Source organism: Mustela putorius, unplaced genomic scaffold (assembly GCF_011764305.1).
Source record: "Mustela putorius furo isolate JIRA1106 unplaced genomic scaffold, ASM1176430v1.1 tig00000450_pilon_pilon_pilon, whole genome shotgun sequence".
Classification (NCBI taxonomy): Eukaryota; Metazoa; Chordata; class Mammalia; order Carnivora; family Mustelidae; genus Mustela; species Mustela putorius.
In genome coordinates this window covers 26478054-26495406 of record NW_025421385.1, presented here as the reverse complement: position 1 = coordinate 26495406, position 17353 = coordinate 26478054, and the positions used below count along the sequence as shown (strand labels likewise).

Here is a 17353-nt window from a genome sequence, read left to right as displayed (position 1 = left end):
TTTAAATTTAATTCTGTTTTTTTCTTACCCTTGTTTCTGAAAAGTTTTAAACCATTACCTAACCTCAATACAGTATATTAATGTCAAAATAATTCCATCTTACTTTTTCTTTGAAAGGGATGATAATATTAAAACTGCCAAAAAAAACCCCAAAACCAAAAAAAATTATATGTCAAGTTTAAATAATGAAAAATCCAAATATCTTCATCATTCAAACTTATAATAGCATTTAGCTAACTTTCTTACACCATTTGATTTTCACTTTATTAAATCTGCCATTTATAATTAAATGAATTATTTGAAAAAATTTTAGACAAATCCGTATTGATTTTTACACGTCTTTCGAATATCTTGGTTTGAACTTTTCTGTAACTATAAGCACATAGAGAAGATCAAACATAGGCTGTGTTTCCAAGTGCAGTAGAACCCTGCACTTGGAAAAGCCTTCATTTCGTTTTCAGAAGAAAATTAGATTGCAACTTAAAGAATTTACACATAATGGCTTATTTTTTGTGAGTTGATATGGTAGATGTAGTGTATAAAGGTTGGTTAAGGGAAGAAAGACAACCCTGGGTGGTAGCAGGTGAGTGGATGCATGTTCAAACCAATCTATTTTCCAAACCTCCATAACTCTAAACCCAGGGAAAAAATGTTAATTCAGTGGTCAGCAGTTTCTCTTCCAATCGCTATACTTCATTACCAGGTAACCTCTTTATTTCAAGTTTTATTGTGTCATGAGATCTGCCAGTGGATGTATTAAAAACATTAGTATTTACTCATATTTTTGAAATAAAACTGTTTTTTTCTTTTTAAGTTGTAGGTTCATATATCTTAGATACTTTTAATTAAATATACTTAGTGATTAAGCATACTACCATTAAAGTAATTTTTTCTCACATAGTATATAAATGTAATGGACCCAATATGAATGGTATAGTACCACAATTATATTCTCATGATTTATCTTATAAAATATCTGAAGAGTCAAATAAGTTCATCAATAAAATGTTAAGTTAGGTTGATTTTTTTTTTAAGATTTTATTTATTTATTTGACAGATAGAGATCACAAGCAGGCAGAGAGAGAGAGAGAGAGAGAGAGAGGAGGAAGCAGGCTCCCCGCTGAGCAGAGAGCCCGATGTGGGGCTTGATCCCAGGACCCTGAGATCATGTCCTGAGCCGAAAACAGAGGCTTCAACCCACTGAGCCACGCAGGCGCCCAGTTAGGTTGATTTTTAACAGTGGCTTAAAAAATAGGATTTTTAAATTACAGTGTAAAACTGAAAAAATTTAAAACTATTCTTCATGAAATTGGGTCATGAACAATTAAGAGTAATCTTAATGGTTTTGTTTAAGATGTTTTTTAAACCAATGTCCTTTCATAGGAATGAAAGGCAAGTTTATGCCAATTGGTTATGTGATTTTGCTGGGTGAGTCTTAAATTGTTAAAAAAAAAAAGTTTACAGGTCACTTCACAGAGTCAAACACCTAAGCATTTTATTGCTTTCTAATAAGCCATTAAATTGAAGAAGAGGCAATTATGTAGGCAATTAATGTAGTACTGACTTGAGCTCTCTGATTTTAGGTTCTTCAGAAGATGATGAGGTCATTCAACCAGGTTTCATCAGCCCCAGGTTAGTCTTTACTTTTTTTTTCCAATTAAATATTTAACTTAACTAAGGTTATAAAAAGGTTACTGGGGGCATATAAGAAAACTTGACTCCACTTTGGCAAGAAGGGTACCATATCCTACTGTACTCCAGATGATTTCATCTATAAACTCATACTCTCACCAGAATTGTGTGGAAGAAATATTCTAATTAACTCCTTTTTCCTTCTTATTTTAGCAGAATTGGATTTTGTGATTTCCTTTTCTGTTATTCATGCAAGATAGATAACAGATATTTAAATGCTTATGGAGATTTGTTGCTTATTCATTTTTGTAACTCCCATAACAAAATAGGAACTTAGAGATACCTGTTTGAATTAAATTAAAGGTAACACGGTGCTATTTCCAGATAATTTACTATAACATAAATAGCACGATATATTAAACATTTTTCAGTGATTCAGGAAATTTTCTTAATCTGGAAGCTCCATTTATTTTGCTTTTCAAGAACATTTATGAAATTTGTTCCTCATTATACTGCAAAAATAAATCATAGGAACTCTTAACAATTTAAACCTAGACTTTAAAAAATACATACCCTTTTATTTATTTAGGTGTGCTGTAAAACCTAGACTTTTGATATGTAAACCTTTTTTTAAAAGGTTTTTTTAAAATTTATTTATTTGACACTGAGAGAGATCACAAGTAGGCAGAGAAGCAGGCCTGGGGGAGGGGGGGGTGCAGGGGAGAATGGGGACATGCTCTCTGCTTAGCAGAAAACCCCATGTGGGGCTCTATCCCAGGACCCTGAGATCATGACCTGAGCCAAGGTCAGAGGCTTAACCCACTGAGCCACCCAGATGCCCCAGTAAGTAAACCTTTTATTACTGAAATTAACTGAAAACTTACTTTTCAGTAATAATTCTATTTGATGATAATGTAGTATTTGGTTTCTGCTGTGCTGAATTTAGTGTCTTGGGTCTACTTTTGATAAATACTATTTTCAAAACATACTTAAGTGCTGTAATATGACAAAGTTTATGAGCATTAGTAAGTACAAATAAAAAGCTGTTATTCTATTATTCTGTAAACTTATTAAATATAAGATTGCATGTAGCAAGAGGAAGTAGTGGAGATCAAATTTTTAATGAGGAAGCCACTGATCGGCTCTGCTATTTGACAGACACTTTACTTTTCTCTAGAGTGAATCCTTTGACATGGAGATGATGCTCTTAATCAGTATCCTGAACTAGAAGATTCTGAAAAGTTGCTACAATATTTTCATTTACCAACTAGTTGCTTCTTACTACTGGTTATATTTTTTCTCTGGTGGCAAATTGGAGGCAGTTCAGAGACCTTTCTCTTTTCTGTTGGGAAATAATGTTAACACCAACGTGTTAAGTGACTGCAATAAAGTTTCATGTCTGTGTTTCCTTGTGACTAAAAGTGTTGGCCAGGGAGAGGCTCCACTTTGACCAAAAGAAAGTTTATTTCCAGAGATTACGTTTAAGCTGAAAGACTTGAAGATTGACTGGTTCAGTCTCCTCACATTGCTGATGAGGAAACAGAGACCCAGAGAAGGTCAATGATTAGCCTAGGGTCATAAGGTCATTAAATGGGACCAGAACTCTGGCCTCCAGTTTCCTTTTCTTTTCCCTTTCCCTCTTTCTTTCTTCCTCCCTTCCTTCCTTCCTGTCTACCTACCTACCTTCCTTCCTTCCTTTCCTTCTCAAGTTTTATTTAGTTTAAGTAATCTTTACACCCAACATAGGGCTTGAACTCACTACCCCAAGATCAAGAGCCCCATGCTCTACCAAACTGAGCAAGCCAGGCAACCCTGGTCTTCAGTATATAGTTAGATATTTTTTCTCCACAGATTTGCTTCTCATGTAGGCATCTTCAAAGCCTGAAGATTTCTTCTCACTTGCCTAATCTTTTACTCCTGCTCTCTTTTTTCCTTTCCATTTTCCATCTACCCGTCTCCTTCCTGCAAATAAACCCAAAGTGAAGATATTAAAGAAATAACTTGGAAGCAGTCTATACTCTTATTTCAGTTTATTATTTCTTTTGATGAGATTAAGTTTTAAAGAATAAATTTTCATTCATTACAGGGAAAGACTTGTATGTTTATATTATTTAGTGTAATTTCTACAAACAAAATATTCACTGCAAAAATATTCTTAAATTATGAAAAATACATGTTCAAGTATTATAGGTGAAAAATATAACTCATTTTTTAAAATAAAACATGAAGCTTCTTTTTGTGCTATTTTGGGCAAAGTAATGTAATGCTTATCACCAAATGATCTTTCAAACCTATTTTTGTTCCAATTAAAGTCATTTAAGGAAGTTTTAAGCACAATTCAGAAAATATTTGGGAGGAATAATAACAAAATTTATATTTCTCCTTTTCATTGGGGGAGAAGTATGTTAATAGAATAGGATTTTTTTCTATTCCAGTTTTTTTAAAAAAGAAAGTTTCTACAAAATGGTGGTCTTAAAATAATGCTCCTTTTCTGAATTAATTGTGTTGCTTTAAATATCTTGCTGAAAGATAACTGATCAAAAAGGAAAGAAAGTTGTTTGCTTTTGAAATTTAAAGGCAATTTATCTGGAAAACTTCAGCTTTATGCTAATCGATTCCTGTTTTTCTGTAATTTAGTTACACCTGGGGAAATGTGTAAAGATATTTAAGGAAAAAATTTAAGAGATTTTTACAGCTATCTAAAAATTATCAAAAAATCCTCAAATTGGAACAATTGTATTTAAGCGAGAGCATTTTGCTTCCAGGTAAGGAAATTAAATGAGGACGGAATTTTGCTTTTTGGAAACTAAAACAAAATTACCCCCTCCCCCAATTCTGAAGTGCCTCTACTGTAAGACCAGTGCACCCAGGCAAGTACTCTTTCACTTGACTCCGTATTGTAAGTTTCAAGAAAAGTAATTGCGAGTAGTTTACTGATACGCAGTGAGTGGGAGGGATCGGGAACAGTTTGCACAACGTGTGGGTGCGCAGCTTTTGGCCAGCAAACGTCACTCCGGGCTCCAGCGTTGGTTCCCTAAAATGGTCCCTAGCTGCCCCTCCACCCCCTTCCCTGCATAAGTCTTTTCCTAGTCTCCAAAGGCGCATTGCCACATTTTCCCGGCTTCCCGAAAGGACGGCGCCAGAGTTCTGTCTGAAGACAGCTCCATTTTAGGTTTGACTTGATGGGGGAGTGGGGGTTGTGGTGGTGGTCAATCCCGGGTTCTGATTGCGCTCCCCTTTGACTTCACTTCTCCTAGATAGCAGACAGTCTGACATCTCACAGATAAAGGGACCAAATTATAAGTGCCATACATATGCAGTTAAAGAAGATTGTGCCAAGTGTTGCTTGCGTAATAGTAAAGGCAAGAGTTTCTTTTGTTTAGTGTTCTTGGGGACAAAATGACAAAATTAAAAGCCCTTTTTATTGAGAAATCACCAGCCTCTTTGGAATGGTTTGACTTCTGGAGAGGAGGTGGGGATGAGATGAATAAAGGGAAAGGTGACTGGGGAGAGAAAGGGCACAGGAAGTTGCTGGGGCGGGCGGTGGAGGGAAAGGGCGGATCCGCTGGCCTGGGGGTCTTGGCGACCCTGGGGCGCAAGCTGCGCGGGAAGATTCGCGGCTGCGAAGGTAGCGCTGGGGCTGCAGACCCCGGCCTTATTTGCCGGGAGGAGAGCACCGGTGGAGTCGCTCTCCGCAGTGCCACGGCCCCTCCTCCTAGTTTTAAGAAGAACCGAAGCATTGTTTCTGCTGGAATAGTCACTCATTGCTTATAGTTGACAGCAACTTTGGTGGCTCTGGCACCTCTTTAGGCTCCTTGCATTGTACTCTTGGAGTTTTGGGAGGAAAAAAAATAAAAGGAAAGAAAGAAAACATCCAAAAAAATATGTACCTCATTTTTTTAAATGAAGAAGAGATTTTAGGTTGTGATGACGAACAGGCATATGACAGGTTAATTCCTTAATTTTCTCCCCAGTGTGTTGATGATTCTTTGTAACTACTTGAACTCATTTTTGAAACATTTTGAAAGAACTATGATAAATCAAACTACTAAAAGATTTGGCTTTCACAAAACATGCGTTTTGAGTCAAACACAGGTCTTTCTGGCACTAAAAACAAGTAGGAAATGAGAAAAAAATTAAAACCAGAAGACTTCAGGAAGGTGACAAATTAGAAAGCATTCTAGGAGATTCATAGGACTATTTTCTGTGAAAGAAGCACTCTTAGAGCTTAAAGAGATTATGGTCAGTTTTATAAAAGGATCTTCAGCAGAAAAGATGAATCTATTTAAACGACAATGCCATGTCCCTGAAATAGTGATATTTTTTGTCTCACTGTGTCTCCTTCCTTCACTCCCTTCCCAATTTGCTCCCCTCTTCCTTTTTTACTCTTTCTCTTCTCTCCCTCTGTCTTTCCTCCCCATCCCCCAGGTATGTACACGTATTTGGCTTAAATTCTTTGTGAATGAATGTTAGAGGATTTCTCAGAGTTCCCAGTTGGAAAAAGCCTTCTACACAACTTGAAAGGCTGATGTCCCTCTCAGGAAATGAATGAGTCGATAACCTCTGACACCAGTGACCAGTCCAGTGAACCCTACCTTAATTCCACTAATACTGGAGGCCCCCAATCAGGCGGGGCTCTGATTCTCATAACCATACCATTCAATGTGGTTCAGTTATGGTATTTACAGTTTTCATATATAGATTGATAGGTTTGAATCTCATCAAATTTAACAATTAGCAAGGGTTTCAGATTCCACCTATATATTGTTTCTGATTTTTATGATGATTAAACTATCTTCGAATTAAAAATAAACTTACAGATAAAATATTGTTTACCATAAATGTGTGTTGGTGACAACACTAGACTATACTGGTCTATGAATTTTATGATAATTACTTTAATAAATAATGGCACTTACCCTTAATTTCCATGAATACTTTTTCAGATTGTTTTTCTGTTACCAGATGTTGATTTTTTCAGATGTTAACTTTTTTATCAGATGTTGATTTTTAAAAGCAATTCTCTCATTTAAGATATAAAAAAGAAATAACTTATTTTAAATTACTTTTTTATATTTCAATATTATGTAAAATGTTTAACCTGAAATGCCATTGTTAAAGTTACTTCATTGTAGGTCAGTGTAATTAATGCCTAAAAATGTTTTGTTAGCAAATAATTTTTTGAGCACTTTTGTTACTCTTGCAAAATCATTTGGGTTTTTACATTTTTGCTTCCCTCCCTACCAGCTAGAACATGGTTATTCTCCCCAAAGTAAATAAATGAGAAAGCTTTACCTCCTTTTCTGGGAAGCAACAAAAGAAATAAACATGAAAAATCTTTCCAAATTGATCAGTCTTGATTGATGCCTTTTACCAAAAAAGGCTGAAAAAAACATATTTACATGCCCCCATTTATTTCAGTTCTGAACCAATTAGTATGAATTTATATTTAGTTATTTAATATGGGGACGAGGTGTAAATAGGTGCATTTTGTGGGTTTTCAAATGCTTTTAGATTCAGAATCCCCACATTTTAGTTTGTGAGAAACAGTGGCTGGAGTTAGGAGTGTAGTCATGTTTGAAGAGCCAGGAGGGGGATTGCGGGTAAGGTGGGGGAGGGTCAACTCAGTAGCTTTGCCCAAGGGAAGTGGTATCTGTACAGTTTCTCCGTAAACTGCTTGTTTAAGAAAATGGGGGGTATGGTAGGGGAAAGAGTGGTGGGGCTTTTTAAGGTTTCAAAAGCGAGTTGTATTTTATATTTTAAAGGAAGTAAAGCATTTCTAGTTGATCCATAATATTTATTGTATTCGATGAGGGCGGTAATATTGGAGTCAGCATCTAGTAATGAACGATCGTTTGAATCAATTTGAAAGGTAAAAGATAAGCATTTTGAAACTGGGGCCAGGCCAGAGAAGGGACAGTGGGAGCCTAATCCGTTATTACATTTTCGTTTATTTGACTCGTCTGTCCATTGGTAGTGGACTTTTTAAATGTCAGGGTCCAATCAATATGATATGAATTTACCTTTTTTCTCCCACTTGCCCTCTTTCCTTTCCCCTCCCCCCGCCTGCCACCGATTTTTTTTTTCCCTCCCCCACCTCATTCTCTGGCTCTGCAGCCGCCTGTGCTGGCGGCTCCTCTTCACCTCCCCTGCCTGGCGCTCCCCTCCCCCTCCCTGCCCTACGTCGTCTTGCTCTTGGGGAACAATTGCCGCTGATTGAGGTTCACTCTATGTTAGGCTGGAAAACTGGTCTGTTATTTAGGAAGTCATTAATCACATCTCCTCCCCCGGAAAGAGATGGCGGAGAAACCTGTGAAGTACAATTCCCCCTTCAAAATGTTCAGAAATGATAAACCTAAACGTAATTTGAGTACGTGAAGGTGCTAGCGATTTTTCCGGTAGGGTCTTATTTTAAAATTTGAAAAAAATTTCTGGGCACGATCAGGTAATTGTACGCTTTCGTCTTATTGTATGTGTATGTTACTATTATCCAAAGTTTCGTGGAGATGTAATTAGGTTTAATGAGATCGTTTGTAAATTATATATTTTTCTCTAAGAATTGAATTAAATATGAAATTTGCACTCTGGGCAGGTTTACTCCTATGGAACAGCTGACTTCTTAGGGGGGAAAATAAAGCGTAACATCGGTTGCTTTACTTAAATGGCTTTTTCCCCCTAAATGAGGTTATTTAGACAGGCTTGTGTGTAAGGCACGCGTGTGCACATATATGACTGCCGTTTTTCTAAATCGACGATTCATAGGAACCCTCTATTGTGTTTAAGTAAGAGCACGAAATCAGCATTCTGATTTATCGTAAAGAAGAGTCTCAAATTCTCTTTAAGATAACATGTTTGAGTTTTTCATGTTCATTCATAAATTATTTTGATGTCAGCATAGATGAAATGGCGATTGGTTATCTCTTCCTCTTGCCAGCCCCTTAAGGATCCGAGGTGAAATTAGTAGCAAGAAAGCATGTAATTGACAAAGTCACGTGGCTCAGGGGGCCAGAAACTGGAGAGAGAAGAGAAAAAAATCAAAAGAGGGAAAGCACATTAGACCATGCGAGCTAAATTTGTGATCGCACAAAATCAAGATGTTAGATTGATGCAGAAGATCACTCCGTTCCAAAGGGAAACTTTTCATCTCACGAGTTTGGAGCTGAGGGCCCGTGGGGCAACATGGCCGAAGGTTAATTTTCTTTTCTATTGTTTTACTGTGATTTTCTCTCTTCCTTTCTCTCCACCCTCCCCCTTTCCCACCCTTCTTTGCCCGTCCCCCCCTTCCCCTTTTACCCCAATACTGGGCATTACCCCCCGCTCCCCATTGCGCAATGGGGCTTTCTGCAACCTATTGTTATAGATCTCCAAAAATGTTTTGTACCGCCCACACTGATTCACAACTTGAAAAGCTTTCAGTGGGCTATTGTTTGAATTGTTTGAGTGTGATTAAGCGCAGTTTCAGTTAGTGAGCCCAAGAAAACTTTTATACACCTGCCCCCTCCCCCATTCCACCCCAACTTTAATTGAAAGTTGTTGGGGGGAGGGGAATGCACAGTGCAAATAACCCTGGATTCGCTGCTGCCGCATGTGCACTAACTAGTTGTAACCATCTTCAGGATTTCTCTTTCCTCCTCGTGCCCTCAGGAGAGAATAGTTTCGCTGAAAATTTCTCTTTGTAAATGGGATCAGTGTTAAATCAGCAATATGCAAGTAAAATATCCCATGCTGTACTGTAATATGTGGCTGGAAAATGGAGTTAAATGAAAAAGTACACGTATGTACAGAAAAGTGGAAGTTGATGTGATCGATAGAACAGTGTGGCTCCCGCCTCCCCCGCTTCCCCCTTTTAACCCTTTCCTTTTAAATATTTTCTGTAGAAAAAAAGAATCAACCATTTTTTGTTTCTATTTCTAACCCCCATGCCCCAATCAGGTTTGTTTGTTTTTTTCCCTCTCTCTTTCAGTGAACAGTTTGGGAGTCCAGTCTAACTGACTCTTTTTGTCCTGTTATACTCAGGCGGGGCAAGCAAAGGTGGTGGAGAAGAGCCCGGGAAGCTGCCGGAGCAGGCAGAGGAAGAATCCCAGGTTCTGCACGGAACTGGCCACTGTAAGTGGTTCAATGTGCGGATGGGATTTGGATTCATCTCCATGATAAACCGAGAGGGAAGCCCCTTGGAAATTCCAGTCGATGTGTTTGTGCACCAAGTAAGCCAAACTTCTTTAACCACCCCTCCTTTCTCTTTTTTTCCATGTGCTGGAGTTGGTCAGTAGGTTTGTCAATGGACATACACTGAAAAAGGAAATCTTCCTTACTATCCTGAGTTAATTCGGTTTTTAGGGTATGTGTACGGACCCCTTACTGTGTATCTTTTACTAATCAGAAAATGAAGTCTTTGAAATTTCATTGCTATGGTGCTGGTTGACATTATTAGGAAGTTCCCCTCTTCATTCGACAGCGAAACTGCTGTAGCGTGGCTTCCGGTGTTACCGGTTACAATATACTCTGTTGCCTAGGCAGAGTGAACGAGTGGGGAAATGAATGAAGAGACAGTGATCATTTTAAGTTTAAAAACATTGCTATTATAGGAAATCTCTGGATTCCCTTACTTTTGGTATCTTTAGTCGCAGTAGCTTCCTCTATTTATTTGTTTCTGCTTCCCGGAGAGTCATTTGTAGAATCAAATAAAAATAATTTGATTTTATAGTAAAATAAAATAGAACACCGTTGGCCTACTGTGGGTTTGAAGAAATGTCAAGAGAAGATGTTTGGTAATCAGGTATTTTGGAAATGTGCTCCCTTTTAGGGCATAGGTCCAAGGATCCTGTCTCTTTAAGAAACTGAACTCAAAAAACATGTGGCCAGCTGTGGCTCTAGTTTGTATATTTAAAATGTTCTCCTCTGCTACTTTGAATAAATTTCCACCATTGCTTATATCATGTTGTAATTTTGTAAAATGCTTAAATACCAAACAGAATGTCATTGCTTATCATTTTCAAAATTTTAACCTGGAAACAAGTGAATTAATGCCTCTTCCATTTTCACTCCTCTATTGCTTAATCTAGTAAAAAGAAAAAAAATTACAATCTGTGAGCTTGATTATTTCATTGAAAGAAGGTAATTCTCTGTAAGGAATTCTTAGGAATAAAGGGATTTAAGACCAAAGAGGTTTATTTTGGCTTGACATTTAAGTTTAAAAAATTGAATGAAATGCTCTCAATACTACAGGTTGACAGATACATGCAAGAAATACTTAGTGTATTTGCATGAAAAGTATATATTTTATTTGATACTGTGTTGCATGTTCCTGGTAATATTTACAACCTCCTATACTCCCCAAGGAATATCATCTTCAAATTAAGTATATAAACAATAGAAACATATGAAACCATTCTGTTTTGATCTGTTGTCCTGTGGTGGTTGGTAGCTTCCTGACCTTGCTGTGTGGTGTGTGTTTTCCTTTCCTAAGGGCCTTGCCATCAATATTGGCTGTTTACATGTGGAAGGATCAGCATAATCTGTGAATTGAAACAAGGTTTAAACATATAAATAGAAGTCCATAGACAGGCTACTGGATTTTATGCCCCCTACTTTATTGTAAAATGAACCTACATTTTCTGCTTTTTTTCCCTCCCTATACTGAATGACTGAAATCATTGACAAATCCATTTTCTCTCAGGCTCTGGCTTTCCCCACTTTGAACCTTCTTGAGGTTGTTAAATTGTTCTTTACGATCTCATAAATTTGTTTTATAGATGAATGAAAAAGAATAGCCCTTTTCTTCTTTGATCACACCTTGTTATAATTTGGTTTCCTGTGTTTACCTTTTAATACATTCAAATATTAGACATTTCATTAACCAGCATTAATCTTTAGAACCACAATTAATCCAAATTTAAGCTGTTTAATGGTTATATGTTGCTAAACTCAAGTGTACCCACTGAATTATGAAATAATATATTGCTGGAAAAGTTTTATTTACAGATAGTGTAGAGTTTCTAGAGTACAGATGTTGGTTATTAATATTAAACTTCCTTTAATCTTATGTTACAAATCACATATTTACTAATAAAACAGTATTAAAATGGTATATGAGAAAAATTCTCATAAAATGTGTATATTTGTATTCTTACATTTTTAGGAAGAAGTATGTAAAAAAGTCGATAAAACTTAAGTATTAGAATTTTTGTGATGTAAAAAACCAGAGCAGTGATACTCTTTAAATTAAAATTAGAAAATGATTTTTCAAGGAGTTTTTTTGATGACTACAGTGTTTGTTTTTTGAAACATATCTCACTTTTTTCCTAAAGGGAAATTATGTAGTTTTCAGTTGCTTTTTTTTTTTTCTTATTGATTTAGATGCCTTGGTAGAGGAGTTTCTCTTATATTGAGACTCATATAAATTGCATATAAATCATATGAAAAATTGTTTTGAACAAGGCAGGAATCCTACAGATTTTAGCCAAGCAATTGTAATAATTAGATGTTTATAAATGATGTCTGCAGGCATGATGTCAGCATCACTTACACAATCAGGTTACAGCTCAGGACCATTTAACAAAAGTTTTTAAAATACTTTTCAAATCACTATTTTACTGCCATTTTTACTGTATGAGAATTTTGGAACACATATTATGTTTAATGTATAATTAAAATTAGATTTTCCTCCATTATGTCTATATACTATTTTGTTATGAAAGAATAACCATTGTTGGTAATTAGGAATTTTAAATGCTCAACTGGACCAATATCTACTCATTATTTTAAGTACATGGAATAGTTTTGGGGTTGTTTTTTTTTTAGTCTTTAGAAATACATGTATCACTAGGTATTTTTTAAGTATTATGAAACATTTTTAATTGTATATATTTGGGGAAATAAACAATGATTTAGTTTGACATAATATTTAAAACTTCATGCCATGGCTCCCAGGAATTTTTTTTCCTTTAAAAAATATTGACTACATATACTTCAATAATAAATAAATAAAATACATAAAAATAAACAGGAATAACAAAAAAAATCTCTACTGCAAAGAATTTAGTTGCTATGAAATGAGGAGAATACATGCATGTGTAGTTTTAAAATAGAGCTGTACATTCATAGTTAACGTAATTCTATTTAAAATGTGTTGGCAAGAATACAGTCACATTTTCTTCTAGTCTCTGTAGTGTCACCAACATCTCAAAAATAAACATGACTTGGGTGCTGTACTTTTCTTTATCTTTAGACTTTTTGATAAATGCAGAGAGATTCTGCTATTTGAGAATGTTATGTGACCATTGGTAGTTTAAAAATGACAGTCTCATTTGACTTCCTAATATTAACTTGTGGTTTAAATGATCATATGATTATGGGCTGGTAATATGTGTATTTTGACACACATTAATTTGGAAACTTGATAGCATTTAATAATACTTTTAAAAACTTACAAGAATATATAAATACTATGTTTTTGAAATTTAACAATAAGCTGAGTACAGCTTATTGTTTTTTAGTTGTTCCTTAAAATATTTAATAATTAAAACTGGAAAATCTTGATGATGATTTAGTTTGTAAATAGGGTATGTTTGTAGGAATTTCTTACTTGAGAGTCCAGTGCAAAGCACAGAGTTTTGTCTCTTAATTTAATTAAGAATATACATACATGGTTAGTACAGATTTGTAAGTCTAGGTTGCTACTAAGGTAATTTTGTTAGTGAGAGTACAATTATTTTGTAAGTGCTAATAATTAATATTTCTTTTAGTTTATCGTTACTGATAAGTTCAAAGAAATTGCATCCACAGTTAGATTGTGGGATAACATGTTTAAATTACCTGGAGAGGTCTCTTACAACCTTTTGAAATATTATAAACTTTGACAGAACTTAAATATTTAATGATAGTTTAGGTGACTCACATGGTAAAGTTAGATCTTTTTGGAGTAGGGCAGTGTTCCCTAATAACTACTTATTGATGTTTATTATCATGTAAGTTTTTCTTTACATAAAATTTGGTATTTATTTCCAAAAGTCATTTTCTTACCTAATAAGAAAAAGTAAATCTTATTTTGTTGGGGGTGGGGTGCAGAATCCATTCTCTTTATTTTCCTCTCTTCAGCTCATTTGCATAATAATATTTTCTTGCTTTTTCAGTTATATATCTGTTATTCTTTGCCGTCACTATGGTATAAAGAATTCTTAACATAAATGTATTTCATTTATTTCACTGCGTACATAAGAATTTTTTTTTTCTGGAGAGAAAAGTGTAATTTCAAAATGTCTATAATTTAGCTACCATTACTTGATTAGGCTTAAATATTTATTAATAATTTGGTTTTGAATTCTTAATTTACCTTCCACGTATTGATGTTTTCTTCTTATGCTCTTTATTTCTGACTTATACTTTGATCTTAATGAAAAACACAAATGTCTGTGTTACAACGATTTATATTTTTTATGTTCCTTTTATTACTTTGCTCAGAAAATATCTCAAAGCGATGGAAATAGAAGAAATAACAATAATTGGTATAACTGAGATAAATTTAAAGCATTTTTATTAACAGTATAGGATATGAAAACTTTTCGAGATAAATAATTTTTAAATATATGAAAATTTTATGTATTATACACAGTTCAGTTGATGTAGCAGACAGTTCATGTCTCAGTGGTTATTAATTAGGCAATTTATGAAAACAGATTTATACCAGTATGTTCTTGTTTAATGATTTTTTTCATAATATTTCATTACCAATTTATTAGCCATCTTTATTTTTATCATAGGTTAGCATGAAAACATTTTTCACATGGAAAATAATTGTGGTTATTATTATTCTTGGGGCTGTTGAAAATGTCAGTGTCAAAAACTATTTAGATAAAGCAAAATCTTAGCAATTATAAAAATACCACTTAGCAGTTACAGCTCATTTGTTAGTGAGTTACACATTTTAATGTTTTGAAAGTGGTTCCTAAAACTACCAAATTTTCAAGATGATTTGCTGAGTTAACCAATTTGGAAGAATCCTAAATGAAATGCTTTAAAGCTATTTAATTAGAAAATTACATGTAAAGACATTTAAATCAAAATTTTATGACTTTTATTGTTTTAAAAGATATTAGGTACTTTCTGATTTTCAAATGCTGGTCCATTTTCAAGACACTTTTTTTGTTTTGTTTTTGTTTACTTCTAAAAGATATTTTTATCCTAATTCAATTTAAACATGAAGTGTGAATTGACCACATGTTTAAAATAGTCTTCCTCATGTTAAAGACTATTGATGCATATTAATTGTACTTCAGTAAAAAAATGAGTAAAGATGATTGTATTTTCCTCTTATTTTTTATTTTTCTTTTTTTTAAAGACTATTCACAAAAAATTAAGGCAATAAATCAAAGAATTGTTTTTTAAACAAATATGTGAGAAACCACTTACAAGTATTTAGCATAACAACTTTAACATACCTTTAACAGAATCTTAGAGTTCTTGGGTTTCATAGGAAGTTAAAAACTTCTTTTGTTGCCTACATTCAACATGGTGGATAAAAAGTGAGATCATTGTAAATTTTGTTGCTCTGGGGCAGCAAGAAAGCCCTATTATTTAAACTTGCCAGAATTCTTTCTGTTCAGAAATTACAGATAGTTTTATATATCTTAACTGAGTAGTTCTTTTGGTATTGTGATTAACCTAAAAGTTACTAGTTAAAAATATGGTGTGCTGGGTTTTTATTTCTAATCCAAGTATAACCTAAACAAATAAAGTGAGGTTATTTCTGATTAATTAAACTGGAAATATATTTAAATATGATATTCTTTTGTATTGATTTGGAACTACATATGAAATAGAGTTTTTAAATTATTATCAATTCTATAATTATATCTTGAGATATTTCTCACTGAATTTTAAGTAATAAGAAATACAGCTTGTTCAACATACAGTTACTATAGGTTATGACATTGTAACATATACAGTACATAAGAAACTTAAATGGTTTATATTCTTCTCTAAAATAATTTGATTATAACAGTTTCTAATACTGAAAAGTTAACAGTAACATATTCAAGAAAATATATTGTAGATCAGTGGGGTACATTTAGAAATTATCTTTTAATGAGTACTTCTATTGAATGAGTAACAAAACTATTTGTTATATTGCATTTTGATATATCAGGATTGTCTTATTTTCCATCTAGTAACAAATTGGAAAATTATCTGAAAATTACAGAACCCCCCAGTGTCTAAATATTTGACAATTTGGAAATGCCGTCTAACCTAAGATTTATAGACATTTGATAGATTTAGTTTTGTCTTATCTTTTTATAACCAGCAGCAAATTGGAATCATTAATACCTAACTTTTGAGGCTGTCATAAAAGTTGTATAGCAAGTCTGTGTTTAATAAATAAACTAAAATGTAACCTAGTCACAATAAAATCACAGATAAGTTATGTTCAGTGGCATATATTCATAGTAGAAAATTAAATTGATATCTTCTTTAATGTGGTCTCTTTAAAATTGGGAGAATGTGTTATATAATGTTAACAGCTTAATTTCCATTATAGTGAATTACAAGCATTTTATTATAATTTTATGTCATAGTGTTTAATATTGTTTAAAATACAGGATATAAATTGAGACTTGGAAATGAATTAGTTATACAGGTTGTTTTAATAGTTTGTTTTATCATGAGATTTTATATGAGTATTAAGTTGTACATATCCAGTTTGTATATCCTTAAGTATAAGCTAAAGAAAAAGTATTATTTTAAATAGACCTGCTATGACAATTTAATACCTTTTGCTGTATAACTAAGTATTTAATCTTTGTGAGGTACTATATAGTGGCATAGCTTCTGGTCAAATGGATCAGTATTCAAATTCCAGTTCATTGTTTGTAGAGGAAGTGAGTTATCTTGTCAGTGTCTAGGGTCTCATAAAGGGAGGGGACAAAACAGTAACCACTTTTGTATAGGGTTATTATGAGGATTAAATGTTATTACACATGTAAAGCATTTAGCACTGAGCCTGAGAGATAGTAAGCACTCAGTGATGTTTGTTGTACATAGTTAATATTACTAAGAAGTGGTAGTGCAGTAGACTAAGGGATAAAGGATCAGAAATGGAAGTTTGGATTTGGCTCTGCCACTTGGTGGTTTTCTTAGTTTTGGCTAGTTACTTTTTTTGAGCTTCAGTGTTCCTATAGGTGAAATGTGTTCACTAATATCTTTCCTCCCCATTTTTCAGAGTTAAGGAAAGGGCTCATTGAGGTAGTATACATGAAAATAATTTAAGAATGTAAGAATACCGGGTTTTAGTTTAAATTTCTATTTTGAGCACTATATTTTTATTAATACTCTCATCATGTAAACCGTTAAAATTTTTAAAAGTAAGCTCATGTCATTTATTTTTGGCATTCTCTGCTTATTAAGATACAGTTTATATAGAATGAAATTCTCTAACATAAAGTTTCAGTTAGATGAGTTTTGACAAATTATGAACCACCACCACAGTCATGATACGGAACATTTCATCTCCCCCAAAAGTTCCCTTGTGTCTCTTTATAGTCATTCACCCTTGAAGACAAGAAGTTTAGTTGTTCTATATGATTATTGATATGTCATAGTAACTGGTTAATTGACCCGGCCTTTTTAACTTTATCACCTTAGACATAAACTACAATTCAGTATCCTTTATCAAATCCAGCCCACACTTGATTTTGATTTTTTTTGTTGTTGTTTTTCTCAGAGTTAT

General features: G+C 33.9%; 1 protein-coding gene across 4 annotated transcripts in view; it reads left to right on the top strand.

Moving 5' to 3' along the window:
• LIN28B (lin-28 homolog B) overlaps positions 1-17353 on the top strand; it is a 138354-nt gene that overhangs the window by 7330 nt on the left and 113671 nt on the right. For 2 of the 4 annotated variants that reach the window (XM_045080264.1, XM_004753424.3), the window contains exons 2-4: positions 1584-1632; positions 8567-8821; positions 9649-9836. In XM_045080264.1, coding sequence (XP_044936199.1) covers positions 8812-8821; positions 9649-9836 — 198 coding nt within the window. In that variant the 5' untranslated portion in view covers positions 1584-1632; positions 8567-8811. The remainder of the gene's footprint in view (positions 1-1583; positions 1633-8566; positions 8822-9648; positions 9837-17353) is intronic. The other 2 variants (XM_045080262.1, XM_004753422.3) reach the window with 1 other exon arrangement.